At 40.8% G+C, this 15,264-nt stretch overlaps 1 protein-coding gene across 3 annotated transcripts in view; it reads right to left on the reverse strand.

Annotated features, from left to right (window-relative positions):
* The window catches only part of LARGE1 (LARGE xylosyl- and glucuronyltransferase 1), a 272,944-nt gene that overhangs the window by 29,045 nt on the left and 228,635 nt on the right, over positions 1 to 15,264 (reverse strand). For all 3 annotated transcript variants that reach the window (XM_074539311.1, XM_005491163.4, XM_074539310.1), the window contains one exon: positions 5,443 to 5,598. In XM_074539311.1, coding sequence (XP_074395412.1) covers positions 5,443 to 5,598 — 156 coding nt within the window. The remainder of the gene's footprint in view (positions 1 to 5,442; positions 5,599 to 15,264) is intronic.

Here is a 15,264-nt window from a genome sequence, read left to right on the forward strand (position 1 = left end):
TGCCTGCAGCATGCCCAACCCTGCTGTGTCACTGGGATATGTATAATCTGGTCAGATCTATCCATGCACATTCCTAATAAAGAGTCTCCAGAGACCTGAGCTTCCTGAAAGTCAAAGAAAACGCTACTGGCAATGTGTAAGCCATAATTTTTCTGCATTATAGTTTGCCTAATTTGTCACCAGGCTTGCAAAAGACAGCTCCTTCTCTTAGGTATAGAGTATTTTCATGAAGAGGTCATCAGAACTTTTGGTGTGGACAAACCTCAAAGCTTCCCCCCATGTTAAAAAAATGTGAGAAAAGAAAAAAAGGGCATAACAACATGACAAAAAAAAAAAATCCCAGTCCATGTGCTCCTCCCCTTAATAATATTATCAACAGTTGAAAGCAGTATAATGGCAACTTTCAGGCAAGTAACAGGATGCCAGCTCAACATTTAATAACAATAACAGTTACAATAATAGAAACAACACAGCTGGGGCAGTCAGGATTTCACCTCAAAACTGCCATATACCATCTGTTATTACTAGAGAATATGACATCACAAAATAGTAACTTTAAATTGCGGTTCTACAAATGAGGCTGTACTCTTGAAATTCAGCAGGAGCAAAGGGTACTCAAAGCATCAGTCAGACTGTGAGTTCAGGGCTGTGATACTGACTTGGAAGCTTTATCTGCATGCAATTATAGTCACTCAGAAACTGCTGATTTCTTAGTTCTGTTTATACTGTGTGGTACCTTGGTAGAATCTCCCTCTTTTCTGGCGAATACTATCAGTTGGCATGCACAGCCTTTTGCTCATATTAGGAATCTTTGGTTTTGCACAAAGAAATAACAAAGTAAAAACACACTTAGTATGTAAGTACACATCTAAGCAAGTGTGTTAAGGGACAGCTGGAGTTTTTTTTACACTGTTTCTTTGTATTGCTGATTTGAAAATTTGAGAAGAAAAACATGCAGACATTTTTTTTTCTCATGTGTTTCCTGAAAGTCTTCTCTAATGGGATTCTACTGTCTTTTCCTTAAACTGAGCAGAATCAGTGATACACTTCCCACTGATCTTGCCCTGGGGTTTTGGATCAGGACACAGGCTTCACTAACAGGGATGCTCCATTCAACCTTCAGATACTTTGGCAGAAGTACCTGGTGAGAAGCTGTCTGCAGGAAAGAAGTTTTATAAGAATGCTGAAAGGTTGAGTGTGTGCCTTGGTCTAAAATCAGGCTGACAGTAACTATCTCATAGAGTAACTATAGAGATTGGCTGGAAGATCCTGTTGAAATATTCTGGGCTTTACAGTAGGTCCTTTAGAATAAAATGCTGGATATAAGCATTAAAATTCAATTGAAAATGTCCAAATGTGAGATTATTATATTATTATTTGAGATTGCCTTTTTGGATTTCTCAAAAATCTTCCACATTGCATCCAAATAACAAAGAGGGTATGGAAATGGAGAAATAGTATGGAATGAGTAGGATAGAGTGACTAAGGACACGCTCTAAGGCCCACTCAAGTCAATGACTGTGCTTACAGGAGGGTTTGGTTCCTATTCTGGATTTTCCACCCAGAATCTGCACAGAAGACAAAGGGATGACTGTAATACCAACTTACAGAGAAGAGTCTGCTTTGCATGACCTCACTCAAGCACGTATTGAACAAGGGTACTCTTAGCACATGGCAGGCTCCTGCTCCCAGCCTGCTCCTGCCACACAGAGGTCTTGTAGCTTGACTACTTTCAAGAAAGGATGAAGCACTCATGTACACATAGACAAACATACATGCATTTTTACATAAACAGATATATTATCCCATTCAGTGGGTTTTTTTTTGCCTCCAGTATTTCAGTTTCTGAGCCCTATCTGCTCTATCCACTCCTTTGCAGTGCTTTGGAACCTAGTAAGAGTCCAGTCTGGTGAAACTGAAGATCAGCATCTGATTAAATCAGAACTATGCAGTACATTATCTGAAGATGGCCTTCAGACCTCTTAAAATTCACTCTGTGGTATTATACTTTCATAGCTAACATTAGAAAAAGAAAATAACTGGTACTTCCACATGTATATAGACATAATATATATTTAAGCATACATGTATTCACATGCATACACAGAGGAAGGGTGAGAGAGATTGAAGTGAGATCCAATTACCTTTTAAAGTAATGCCCCTTTACATCTCTCTGGCACTGTTAAGAGGCCTTAAAAAGGGAAGATATGTAATTTACATTCATTTTAAGGCCATCTCTGTACTGATGAGAAGTGCAAAGGGGCCTTAGAGAAACAGAATCAGCCCAGCGGTCCCCACTGCCACACTTCCTTTTCCTGTTCTACAGATATTTGCATTACAAATGGAATGCCTTAATTACAGATTGAATTGTAAATAAAACATCACTACAAATATTAAGCTGTACAAAAACAATGGCTGGTATATTGGAACAAGACCTTAAAGGTATCTTTTGACACAGCCAGACTGTGAGTGAGACTCACACCAAACCATTGCTTCTTCCACAGCAGGGCTCAGTGCATTTAGTGCTCAAGTAATTCTCTCCAATTATAAACAGCAGAGCTGTTTTGACAATTTTTCCACTGCTCCACAGTGCACAGAAGCACAGGCAGCTGAGGGAGCACCTTCTGCCCATGTACACTGCCTAAAGTAAGAAAGATGTGTTGTGTTTGGGGGTGCCAGCCTCAATTCAGGAAAAAAAAAAGGAAAAATAATAGGAAAAGATAACTTAATCAGCAATTCCTGCCTCATACATACCTGACTTAACAAAAATGGTAGCCTTTCATGTAACATACAAGCTTATGAATTCTAATGGAAGTCTATGAATGCATCTTAGACTGAAGGCTCACCTGGACCAGCATCCTCTCTCCAGCTGTGAGCTGGCTGCCTAGGGAGTGTAAAAGTGAGGATTTCTCAAAACTCTAACCTAGACCTCAACTTGTGGCTCAACGACTTCCAGCACCAAAGCTTAAAAGCTCCTGATTGATTTGCTTTCTGAGAAGAGTAACTTTTGAGGACATGTATACTTTTAGAAACATTACTTCCTGCTCAAAGCTTCATCACACTGTGAGTGAAATGTCTTTGTTCTGAACCTGCTACTTGCTGTTTCCACTTCATGCCCACTAATTCTTGTACAGGGAGAAATGACAGTGCTTTCCTCCTCACCTTACAGGATGCTCTGCTTCTGAAGATAGTCCTGCAATAGATCACACGAATGTGCTGTATTTAACAGGAGACCTGTGACACTGTATATGCTACAGCAGATAGAGCAAGAGTTGTTTCCAAGTGTAATCCTGTTCTTAGGGTCTCATAACTTCAAAGCTGAAACTTGCTTGCTACGTTCTACAATAAAAGGACATAGTCAAGTCTAGAGGGGAGTTTATATAATGGGCAACTAATACAAATGTCTTCTCCTAAGTGAGGACTCTGAAGTCTTCTGAAGTTGGATTTTTTCCTACTTCAGATTGTGTTGATAGAAGGCTGTTAACTTTTTGGTGCCTCTTGGCAAATTGGGAATCACATATTTTTGTATGCCTAGCTTGTTCTTTTCCAGTATCTTAAAAAATATATATATATATATATATATATGATTTATAAATGGAGGAATGAGTTACATTTCTTTTTCAGACACAAACCATATCATATACCATATTGCATTCTACTTGTCTTGAATAAGAAACAGGCTTGAACAGTTAGTCATTTCCAGTGTCTGTCAACCAGATACAAGTTCAGTAAAATGTGCTGTTTTAAACTTTAGGGACTGCCATTTACAGCAAGGACTTGCATTTGCTCTGCTCTGCTCCCCAGGAACTTGTTGTCTGAATAAATCTGTTTATTAAGGATTTATAGAGCTCTGAAAAATACAGCAAGAAGTCTGTGACTGCATTCATGCTCTTTGAACCCACACAACACATTGTGAATTCAGTACAATTTTAACCTGCATTCTCCAAGTGTTATAAGAGGTGTGTATTGTTGTCTTTCTTTTAATGTCTCAGTCAGCTTTTCTCTTCCTATTCTACCCTCTACCCTGTCTCTTGTATCTTGATGTCTCCAAGGGCGAGGCTCTTAGTGGTCTTTTATCACATTGAGTTCACTTGATTGTCTAAAAGGCTCTTGCAGAGGATTTTCTTCCTCCATGTGCCTTTGCTTTGCTGGTGCACTTGTCCCTCCTCTCTCTCATTCTCTCTCTTGCTCTTCCTCACCTCCTTGTCTCTCCCAGTTAAGCCCCACTCCCTTCAGAAGACAATGAGGTGGTAAAATAAAGTGTCTGGGAAGCTGTGCCTTGGGTTAAAATATATCTATCCAATCTCTTAGTGCTGTATCTAAAAATATGGGAATGGCATCTCCTGTGGTCATTTTATTCACATGCTAAATGGAAACACTGCCAGCCTCAATGATGATATTGATTGTCAATTACCTCTTAATTGCTAATGTGCACATGATACTGGCTTTGCTTAATTGATTTTTATGTAGACAACGTTGCATATTTTAGAAATATTTTTTTCCTGAATAAACTGTTACAGATTCCTTTTTATTTCCTTTCAGATTATGTAGGCAAAATTGGCACTTGATCTACAAATCTCCAGAAACTATATTATACACAAAGAGTTCATATACATCTGGGTATAAACATTTCAGTTAACAGTTTTTTACTTTGGAATTATATGTACTAATGCAGAGGCATACACATACACGTACATCTGTGGGTAAACATCCTTGATTTCAATCATTTTCAAAAGATTTGCTTAGTCTGAAAGGTTCTGATTGCAGATTTTATGCAGACACACATAAATACTGCTTTGATTGGTTAAGGGATATAAAAAACCTGCAGTCTCACAGCCTCTGTGTACCTTGAAGCCTTTGCTCATTCTGCAGTCTGCAGCACAGCAAAAATTCACAGACCTAAATATCAGTCGTCTTGGTATTTTCCTTTCTTCTTCATTATTTGTGCATTAGTATCTACCAGACAAAACTGACATTACTGTATATTGAACAAATATACAGCAAGAAACAAGACCTCCTGGAAAGTTATAGGTCTGCCATACTGAATCCAAAACAGAGCCCTGGCTACGAAGGCAAAAAAAATTAACTCTACCCCAGCTGAAATCACGACAGGATTTAAGGGTGAGACTGCCTAATGGAATAAGAGCCCAAATCCTCATTTTCAGCTTGTGATGTTGGGAATTTTAAAAGGGCAAAGGAGACAAAAAAAGCAGCAAAACGCAGGGTAAAGATGGGATTAATACAATGGTTTTACAGGTGAAGAACTGAGGCACAGAGAGATTAAATGATTTGCACAGTGTCTTTCGGGGTGCTGAGCATTGCCTTTATTCTCCTGAGTTCCACTGCCCTGCACTACCCCCACAACCAACTCTGAGTCTGCAGAAATCCTGTGCCTCGTCTGAACCACCCTTTGTATCACCAAGCCTTAGACATCCCACTTACATTCTCACTGTTAACATCTGCTTCACTGGGGCAGCCAAAGAGTTCCCGTCTCAGCAAATTCCCATCATATTCCAGGAATGTCAGGTAGAGGTTGCGGAAAAACTCCACATGCTTGTTTTTCACTCGCAGCTTCTTCGGTGAGTTCCAGTGAATCACCTCAGAGGGAAAAAAGAGAAAAGACATCCTGCTGTTAGAATACAGATTTGCTTTATCTGCTCTTTTTATGTGTGTTCAGTGTGCTGCCCTCTTAAAAACAGAAGAAAAAAACCCCCCAAACTACCCACACTTCCTTCTGTCTTTTTACAGGGAAAGCTTTGCTGTGTATTCCACAAGTAATTGTACACTCTGGAGGTGATGTGCTTGCAAACTCTTCTGTGGTATCACCTGCACATTCTCAACATACTCTATGTTGAGAACAGCACCATGTAAGTGATTCCACAACTCTCATCATGGAGCTGATAGTTTGTGGACTCTGCTGAAGAAGACAGAATGACAAGGAACACAGTGATGTAGGTATTAAACATTAATCTCAGATTTCCACATGACTGTTTCTGCTAATGAAACTGATTCCCTGTTTCAGGCCAGGCAGCCTCTTTCCTAGTTAGATATTGAGAAGAAGCAGCTTGAAATTAATTCCCATACCCATTTAAATAGTTCAAAAAGGACTGAATTTAATCTAACTTCCTTTTTGCCATTGCTTAATTTAAACAAGACTGATCTCTGTTGGATTAACACAACACAGCGATGCAGTAGAACTTCTCACCCTCTGAGTTCCAATTTCTAGCAGATATTTATCCTCTGCTAATGGGAGATGACTGTGGCCTAGACTTAAACTCTAATGCTGGCCTAAAGGGCCTGATCCTCATTTGCATTGAGGCAACTTTGCAATGCTGCCAGTGTGAATGGGAATAGGACCCTAAGGAAAAACGAAGAGGGAGTTGATACAGGCTTGCAGGAATGATTTCATTTTACAAGGCTATATTTTAGACATAAGAAAGAAATCACGGAATGCTTTGTATTCAGTTTTATTCCTGTGACTTCTAAAGAGGTTAAAAACAGGAGTCTCCCTTCGGAATGTTTCCAAGCTCGAAGCTCTGGAAGTTCTCTGAATCCATTAAGTTAATTGTGTGAAGACACCGTGTCACTCACACGCAGCACAGAGCTGCAGCACGGTCAGCTTTGCTCTGAACATCATGGCTCAGGGAGGGACACGCCGAGCTGAGGCCCTGCACACACAGCAGGAGCAGCCTGGGGAAGATGAATGCAGCTCCCTTGGTGTCAGCAACACAGCTCCACAGGAACAGGAGTTCTCTGAAACCATGGTATTTGTTGCCCAGTGAGTGGACTGGATGAGGAAAGAACAGGACACAGCCTGAATTCTGCCTGGACTACAGCAAACAACAGGTCACTCCACTGAGTGTTTATACTGCCGTAAAAGCTATAGCACTCTATTCTACCCACCCAAAACCCACGAAATATCTGCTGATAAGAAAAGCTTTATCCATTACTGGGATTTCACTGCTAAGCCTTAGGATGTCAGAAAACCATACAAGCTCTTGAAGAAAAACATCTGTAGGAAAAGAAGATAATTTTAGATATTGGCAAATTGCTTTTCCCAGTTATAGGAGCACCTTAAATAAACTGCATGACATGACACTGCATGAATTTGAGAAATTATTTGGACCAACTTACTTGGTGTAGATATTTGTCCAAGGAATGCTACATTCTTTGCTGGTTTTACACTTGTCCTGATGTTCAGAAGCATAGCATAACTGTGCAGAAACATGTTGCTACATCATGTGATGAAAATACACCACATAAATGAAAAGAGCTTTGGGTAAGTAAGGGCATAAACTTAGGATAACGGACTTTTTCCACTGAAAAATGGATCATCAAAATCTCCTTTCTTTGAAAAGAACTTGACATATTTCCTCCATTGTATTTAACTGCAGCAAAAGGCATTAATGCTTGAAAAAAATCTCTGAACCTGAATCCTACCTCAGGGAAATGGGCACATGTAACAGAAGCACAGGGCTGAAGGAACCTAAAGAGCTATTTAACAGTTTTACAGGGTACCAGCATGCATTTTTACAAGCAGGCATAGAATGGAAACTGTCTGCTGGTAACTTGTACTTATTTAAGAGTGGATCAAAGAAAGCTAAGAAGCTGGCAAATGGGACAAAAATGCTTGCTAGGAAAATCTTGTGTGTGCTTTCCTTACTGCTCCTACTCTTCATGTGTTTCCTTTTGGATACTGTCGTGGTTTGAGAGGAAGTGAGTTTTTTGGGATGCTGTGGTCAAGCCAATAGGTGCTCAGATTTGAATATTGGCACCTGGTGTGGCCACTGGGGACATGGAACACGGGGGTTAAAAGCAGAGAACTCCCAGGAAAACCTCTCTTGGGTTCCGGTAGGGAAAGAATTCCAGCTGCTGGCTGGGCGGGGGCGGGGAAGCCATGTGGCCGGGTGAGGTGGGCCTGGGCCCTGAGGACGGAAGGGTGGAGGGGCACCAAGAGACATCGGGCAGCCACCCCCCCCTCCGCAGGAGAGACAGAGAGAGAGAGAGAAAGAGAGAGAGAGAGAGAGAGAGAGCGCCGGTGTCTGTGCCGGTGCCACCTTGAAATTTTACAGCAGGTTGGCTGAGAAGGAGAAGGGGGGAGTGCGGCGAGGTGCCCAGCAAGGCAGCCGTGGAAGTTCTGGACAGGCAGAGCCTGAGATTTTTAACCCTTTTCTTGGATGATGGAAACCTTACAAATGCTAATCCTCCTGGAGCTGAATGAGAAGAGAGATAGAGATGAGATAAGAGGAAATGGGCCACGAGGGAAGTGGAGAAGTATCTTAGGTGGGAGGAGGTGATGGAGTGGCCTTTGGCTGGACTTTCTTGTATAGCCATGGACAGAACCATTTTTCCTGTGACACAGAGACTGCATTTGGGGGGAGGCAATGGCTCGGAGCCAAGAGAGTTCAGTGTTGTTATGTGAAGGAGTATGTGAACAGAGGTGACAGGTGAGGAGGGTGGTTGGTGCCCTTGATCTTCAGTGGAGGAGAAGATCTCTGTTCTTGAGACCCCTCAGCCCCAGGGGGTGAAATTTGCAGGGGACAGGTGTCCCAAAAGTGAGAGACTGGGCTCTTTTTTGGAACTGGACAAAGCATCCTTAAAAGAAGCAGCTCTGGTCCATGTGCAGTGGAGAGAGCACTGGGCATGGAAGGAAGATGTCACGACAGCAAATTATCTCTAGGCGGTGCCATGAGTGACATAGAAACACACAAGGTTTCAACTGTGTTTCCTGGGGAAGCCTATGGCACAAGAGGACTCCTCTCCTCTTGATGAACTGAGAATTGATTATCTGAAGGGTGGTGATGGACTGGAAGTTGGTGATATGAGGGATGGATGTATTAGAAATTTGGTGGGGAGAGGAGGAATGTTTTTGGAAGGTTTTCATTCTTTCTATGTGTTTCTTTTTACATGTAGCTGTAGGTTAATAAAGTTTTCTCTTCTTTATTCCTAAGCTGAAGCCTACTTTGCTCTATTCCTGGTCACATCTCACAGCAGACACCAGGGAGAATGTACTTTCATGGGGGCACTGGCATTGTGCCAGCGTCAAACCGTGACAGATACTCACAAGCATCCTCATCTTTACAAGCATCCTAATGCTGCTGAGCACTCTGAGCACCCAGAGATCTGGGACCATGAACACAGACATGGCTAATGACAATAACCTCAGAAACTGTCACAGGACAGGCTCCTAGGTACTGCAGGAAATTCCCATCAATACACAGAGTGTGACATCACAGCCAGGCCTTTGCTGATGCCTCTGCCCAGTTGTGTGGAAGATGATTTCAAACCCAGACAACTGCAGTTGTCAGTGCAGAGGCTCTTTGCTGCCCTGCTTCAGGATCTGTTGTGTGTGTAAGCTGGCAAGTGTCAAGGGCTTAGCTGGTGGCTCAGATCTGATCAGATTTGAAATGTGTCAGGGTGCTGCATGTACTCTGATGTCAGGAGCCTGGAGTGAACTGCATACAGCTGAATGGAGCTGATGACTATCTAAACAAGCTGATTTTTTAATCAAAAAGGACAGCACATGCCAATGTGTGCTAATAGGATGTGCTAAAGAACACCAAGGCACTAACTATGCAACCATCTGGATGACCTGAGGTAGAAAAACCACAAAACAGGTCTAGCAAAAAAGCAGGCTGCTTTTCAAATGTAACACAATTAGACAAATAGTATGTGATACACCAAAGCATAAAAAAGAACAGCAAGTTACAAAAAGCAATAAGACTTTTCACCTTGATATAAAACACTACATCCAAAGACCATATTCTTTTTTATGTCAGCCCACAAACTCACATTCAGTTCTGGCTGTCTGATATGGTCTATTGCACCATCAGCTACAGCAGAATTTGTGCAGGCCAAGACACTCTTGTAGACTGTCATGGGCATCAGTGAGGTATACAATAAAGATTGCACAGGTAAAGCTATGGCTACTGCATTAAAGACTTTATTGTGCACAACAGTAAATTGATTGGAGAAATAAAAAAGATCAGTTGGCAAGAGACTACAGGGAAATCAGAAGGAGAAAAAAACCCACTTTGTTTGAAGACTGTTATCTCCACATTAAAAAGAGAAAGTGAATCTAGAAACTGAGAATCTCATTACTCCAATATCCCTCTTCCAAGACTGAATAGCACCATAATACTGTGTTTATTTCTTCTAGTTTCTAAGTTATTGCAAAGCAAAGGAAGTTGCATCTAGAAATATAAAATTCCACTGCCATTATCTGGGTAGACACCTCAGGAACAATGCTAGCCTTTAGGCTGACCTACAGAGCCTTCCCACTCTTGATCACAGCCTCCTGAGGACTATGAGAAAATACACTTCCTTAATCTTCATTTAGCAATTTAAGTACTGAAAGATCAGAACTTTAAATTCCACATCTATTTAACACTTGGTTAGTTGTCATTAAGCAATGTGGTACTATCCACATTTCTGTTAATACCACCCTAGTTAATCAGCACCCATTACCACTCCCTGATTACACACAGCCAGCCTCCTGGAACACTTCCATACATTTGTGGCCTAAACCAGGCTAACTACACCCATAGTTCCCATTTATTCCCCAGGTTCTGACCCAAGGCACTCAGTGAATGACTCAGTGGGAGCCTCATGGACTGGCAGTGGGATCTGAGATGGGAGGGAAGAAAGGATGTTATATGCTGGAGGAGTCTAGGAAGGCTCTAAAACAGTTATCTGGATGGAAATACACTGAGAACAAAAATCCCAGCAAACTTCCTTACATTACCATCTGCATTTAGTCTCTGGGAAGATTAAATATTTCAAACACGATGTTCAAACCATGAAACAATAAACACGAATACATTATTTCTATAGGTACCTTTAACCATTTCTTCCCCTGAAGCGTTTTCTCTCTCAAAAAGAAGTATTTAGCCAAATGTTTCCTTAACCACAATCTCTTCCATTATTTCACCCAAAGAGACATCTTGATAATTTCTTGCTCTGCTTCAGCCCTTCCAGAATCAGAGAGCAAAGGATATCCTGTATAATTATATACCTGCTTTCCAGGCTGAAGGGCAAGAAATAAGAATAAATTAAGCTTAAATTTAAGCTTAAAGAAATTAATTTTTCCAAGGCACTGAACAGATATCCTTAATTAAGCCCATGAGCGCTTCACAGTTTAGGTAAACAAGTGGTATTTTGTAAACAGGAAGCTTTTCTGCTAAGAAACTGGACTCCTTACTTAGGCAACCAGACTCTTCTCATTGAATCAATAGGAGTTAAACATTTGGCCAATCTTCACAGTAAAGCCACCTATATATGTCACTTTAATGCCATCTCAATAGGCTTTTTTAGAAGCTTAAATATGACCCAAACCACACTGCAAATATCCACCACATGTGTAACTTATGCCATGATTAGAAATGTCTGGAAACTTTATTTTTTAAAGTGTGTTTTATCAGAAATAAATGGTTTAATAAAAGAACCAATTTCCTCAGAAAGGTTCATATACTTCATAAGAATGCCATTACAGAGATTTTAATGTAATATTCTAAACCACCTAAGTGGAAGAGACTTGAGTTGGAGTAGCCAGCAACCCTAATTTGGATGTGGGACTCAAATCCCTGACCTGCCTAGTTTGGTGCCCATGGTCCCAGGGATTACTTTAGTCCCCTGCTTACTGCCACTGCTGTATGGCACTAAGCTGACAGACTGCCCCTGCCTTGTGCTTTTCAAAGGTCATTATTTGTCCTCTGAAGGATTCTTCAACTTCTTTTCCTTCAGCTCCTGTGCCAGTGTTTAATGAGAGGCCTCGTGCCTGCAAGAACACCCCTATAAAAAGCCCATGGTGCTTCCTGTGTAACAGGACAGAAACATCTGACTGGCTCCAATGTTCACTCAAACGAGGGGTTTTGTTTAACCCTCTTGAGCCCTCACTCCTCTCACTGCAGCTCTTCCTGCGTTGGCATTAAAGGGTGCAAGGCTGCAGAATGCCAGAAGTGCTGCAGATTAGAGCAGAAGTGCTTGGACAGCATGGGTTAGCTCAGGGAGTGGAACACAAAGATATGAAATGGGTCATGTCTGAGGCAGAGCTGAAATGATGTATTACGGTAATGGAAAAGAAGCTGTTTAAACTTCTGTAAGCAATATCACAAAGTCATCCTTGTATGGAGGACATTCCCAGGGAGGACACAGCAAAACACAGAACACAAGTTCCCAATGAGGAATTTATAAAATTCATGATTTATCTATCTGCTGATTTAGTATCAGCTGTATTCAAAACCAGTTTGAAAAGCCATCAATAGGTTGTAAAGCATTTTTCAATGTTAAAAGTGTGTGTAAATTCTAATAATTTGATACATTCCTATTGAAGAGTCCAGCATCTGATTCCTGTGATTGTGAATTACCAGATTGTCTGCATGTAAATAGCATCTGTATCCTTGACAACCAGACTTTATGACTGACTCATTCAGTGAGGTCATGATTCATTGTCAGAGGTATCAAAATTCAGTACTTTCTTTCACAGTACTTTTCCTGCCATTAGGTTTGTGCCAAATCATAGTAACTGAGATTTCCTTACAGACAGGAACAAAGTACTGACCAAGAAGCAAGCAAAGGCAGGGACTAATCCAGCAAAAGCAATACATAAATGAACCTCAGATTCACACCAATCCCCCGGGAAAAGGAAAAAAATCAGTAAAATGGATAGAGATGCAATTTAATGTGGTCTAAAAAGAGAAAAAGGTGATCAGAATCCTCTTCAGGCAATATGAAATATTCAGCTGCTCCCTAGGCCTTGCATAAATGTGAGCAAAGCAGCAAAGTGTCTGAACGCACATGCACACAGAGATCCCTGAACAGCCCTGGGGGTCCGAGCTTACTTGACACAATTCTGTGTATAAGAGATGACAAATCCTTAACTCCCATGGCCTTTGAGGCCAGATGGAATCAAATCAGCACCTTTTCAGTCTGACAGGAGGAATGCATTCTGTTTTGGGTGAAGAATCCTTGACTGGGTCAGCTTTACCTTTTGAATTTAAATCTCTCCATTCACTTCCTTCTTCTCTATGCCATTCTTCTTTATCCTCCAGTGCAAACTTCAAAATCTGTCTTTCTTTCCCTCTTACCCTCAAGGTTTGTTTTACCTTGTTTCTCATTCCAGTCTTAGCATGCAATAAAGAATGTGCCAAATCTGTTGTGTTGTACCATTTATATTAAATGCCATGGAACTGATGAACTCGGGTGATTTTAAGAGTGAAATTTTTAACTTGGAGTAATGACATTTGTTAAGTTTTTGTGAGACTCAGATACCTAACCAGCTGGCTTCTTTACAGAACTAGAATTTTTATTATTTTCATAATGCAAATTCACAACTTTAATTGGTCTATGCCTTTTTTTTTAAATTGTATGAAGAATTTTAAACAGTGCTGCCTGAGGGTCAGTTCTTTAACTGCTCAATATGGGAAAAGCTTTATTGAAACCATGGGGTTTTATGTGCACTAGATAAGGCTCTGAACTCTCTTTCAAGGCAAAGAATTTCAGCCCTAATTTAGTATGTAGGGGATAATTTTAGTAGTGTGAATAAGTCCAGTTTAGCTGAAGAAATTGCTTATGTGTCTGCACCCCTTGTTGAGTTAAAATACTTCAGGCCAGAAAATCAGCGGAGAGCATGGCACATCTTAGACTTCACTGCCCATGCTGTAATGGAACTGACAGTGTGACACGATATACAGCAACAATGACCAAGCCTGAATTACAGCTGTAAAGATAAATTTGTTAATTGACAAGAAAGAAAGGATTTAATTTGTTTTTAAAATACTGTCAAATGCTTACTTGTAGGTGTTACATATGAGTTAGATGTCCCACACCTGAAGCAGATGAGTTAACACAGTCACTGGACTCAGAAGATCAGACATCTGCTCTGAGGTGAGCTCCAGCCTCCAAATCCACTCATAAAGATGACACTTTGGCTGCCTACATCCAGATGTACAGCAAGGTGTACATCTCAATCCCTGAAAGCACCTTACAGTTATCCTGCCTGCCCATCAGCTGCCTTGCCAAGAGGATATCTCCTGTAGATCTGTGTTTTATCTGCCACTCCTACATGGATACTGCAGAGTCCCTATGGTGACTCAAAACATGTTTAGGCAATGGAACCAAACCCTTGATCCTTGTTACCAGCTTCAGTATCTTTTCCTCATGTAAATGGTTGTGTCTTTACCTTGTGCTGAGTCCAATCTGAGTGTCTCAATAACATAAATTAATCTCAGCATCTAATTCACACCAAAATACTGTGATATGTCACAGGTGGGAGGTGTATTTTTCCGAAGTACATATTTTAGGAAACATTTTCCCTGTTACACATCTTTCTTTTTGTTTCAGGCCCTGCAATCACTGTCAAACATGATTCTCAACATGAATGCAGTACTAAAATCTCTATCAGTACTTTATTTCAAGGCATAAAACCATGATGCTTTTAAAGTGCCTCTGTTGATCCTGCCCTACAAACAGGTATTATAAACGATTTAGTGACTAAGTGTACTGAAAGTACAGTGATCTAACTTTAAAAGCTGTCCTTTAAGGATCACACCTGAATAGACAGTTGTGAATAATTTATATATGAAATTCAATCAATGATGGCCTGTTTTGACAGGTCATTTAACCCATGTAGAACTTTTGTCTCTTGGAAGCACATCTTTTGCAAGTGTGTTGAGAGTGATTGATTTTCTATATTCATCCTGCATCTGGTGTTCATATTGAACACTCCTGCTCTTACTCTACAAATTGCTACAAGGGAAAACTTTGTTAGATTTAGGATATATGCTGTACAAAGAGGGTGGCCAAACTCTGCAACATGGGGCCCAGGGAGCATGTGAAACCTCGGTGTTTGGAGACTCGACATTCATCTGTACAAGGTGCTGAGCAGCTGGGTCTATCTATGTTGGTCCTGCATTAAGTGGGGTTTGGATAGTCTCCAGAGAGCCCTTGCAACCTCTTCCATAGTTTTGTGCCTTTGGTTTTTTTTTAAACCTCATTTTCATTCTCATAACTTGAGTCCAAATATGCAAACCTTAACTGAATTCTAAAATCAGTCACTGAAAACTACCTAATATTTACTATGTTCTGATGCCACCAGTCTGCTCTGATGGAATCTACTGCTGCACAATCTTACTCTACACCTGGACAAAGCTCAATCAAGCTTCAATTCTGAACTCTGCATGCTACATTTGAATCTCTGAGTTCAGTCTTTCAAAATGGCCAGGACACAATTGATACTTACCATTCACTTACCCATATCTATTAAAA

This window comes from Zonotrichia albicollis, chromosome 4 (assembly GCF_047830755.1).
Source record: "Zonotrichia albicollis isolate bZonAlb1 chromosome 4, bZonAlb1.hap1, whole genome shotgun sequence".
Taxonomy (NCBI): domain Eukaryota; kingdom Metazoa; phylum Chordata; class Aves; order Passeriformes; family Passerellidae; genus Zonotrichia; species Zonotrichia albicollis.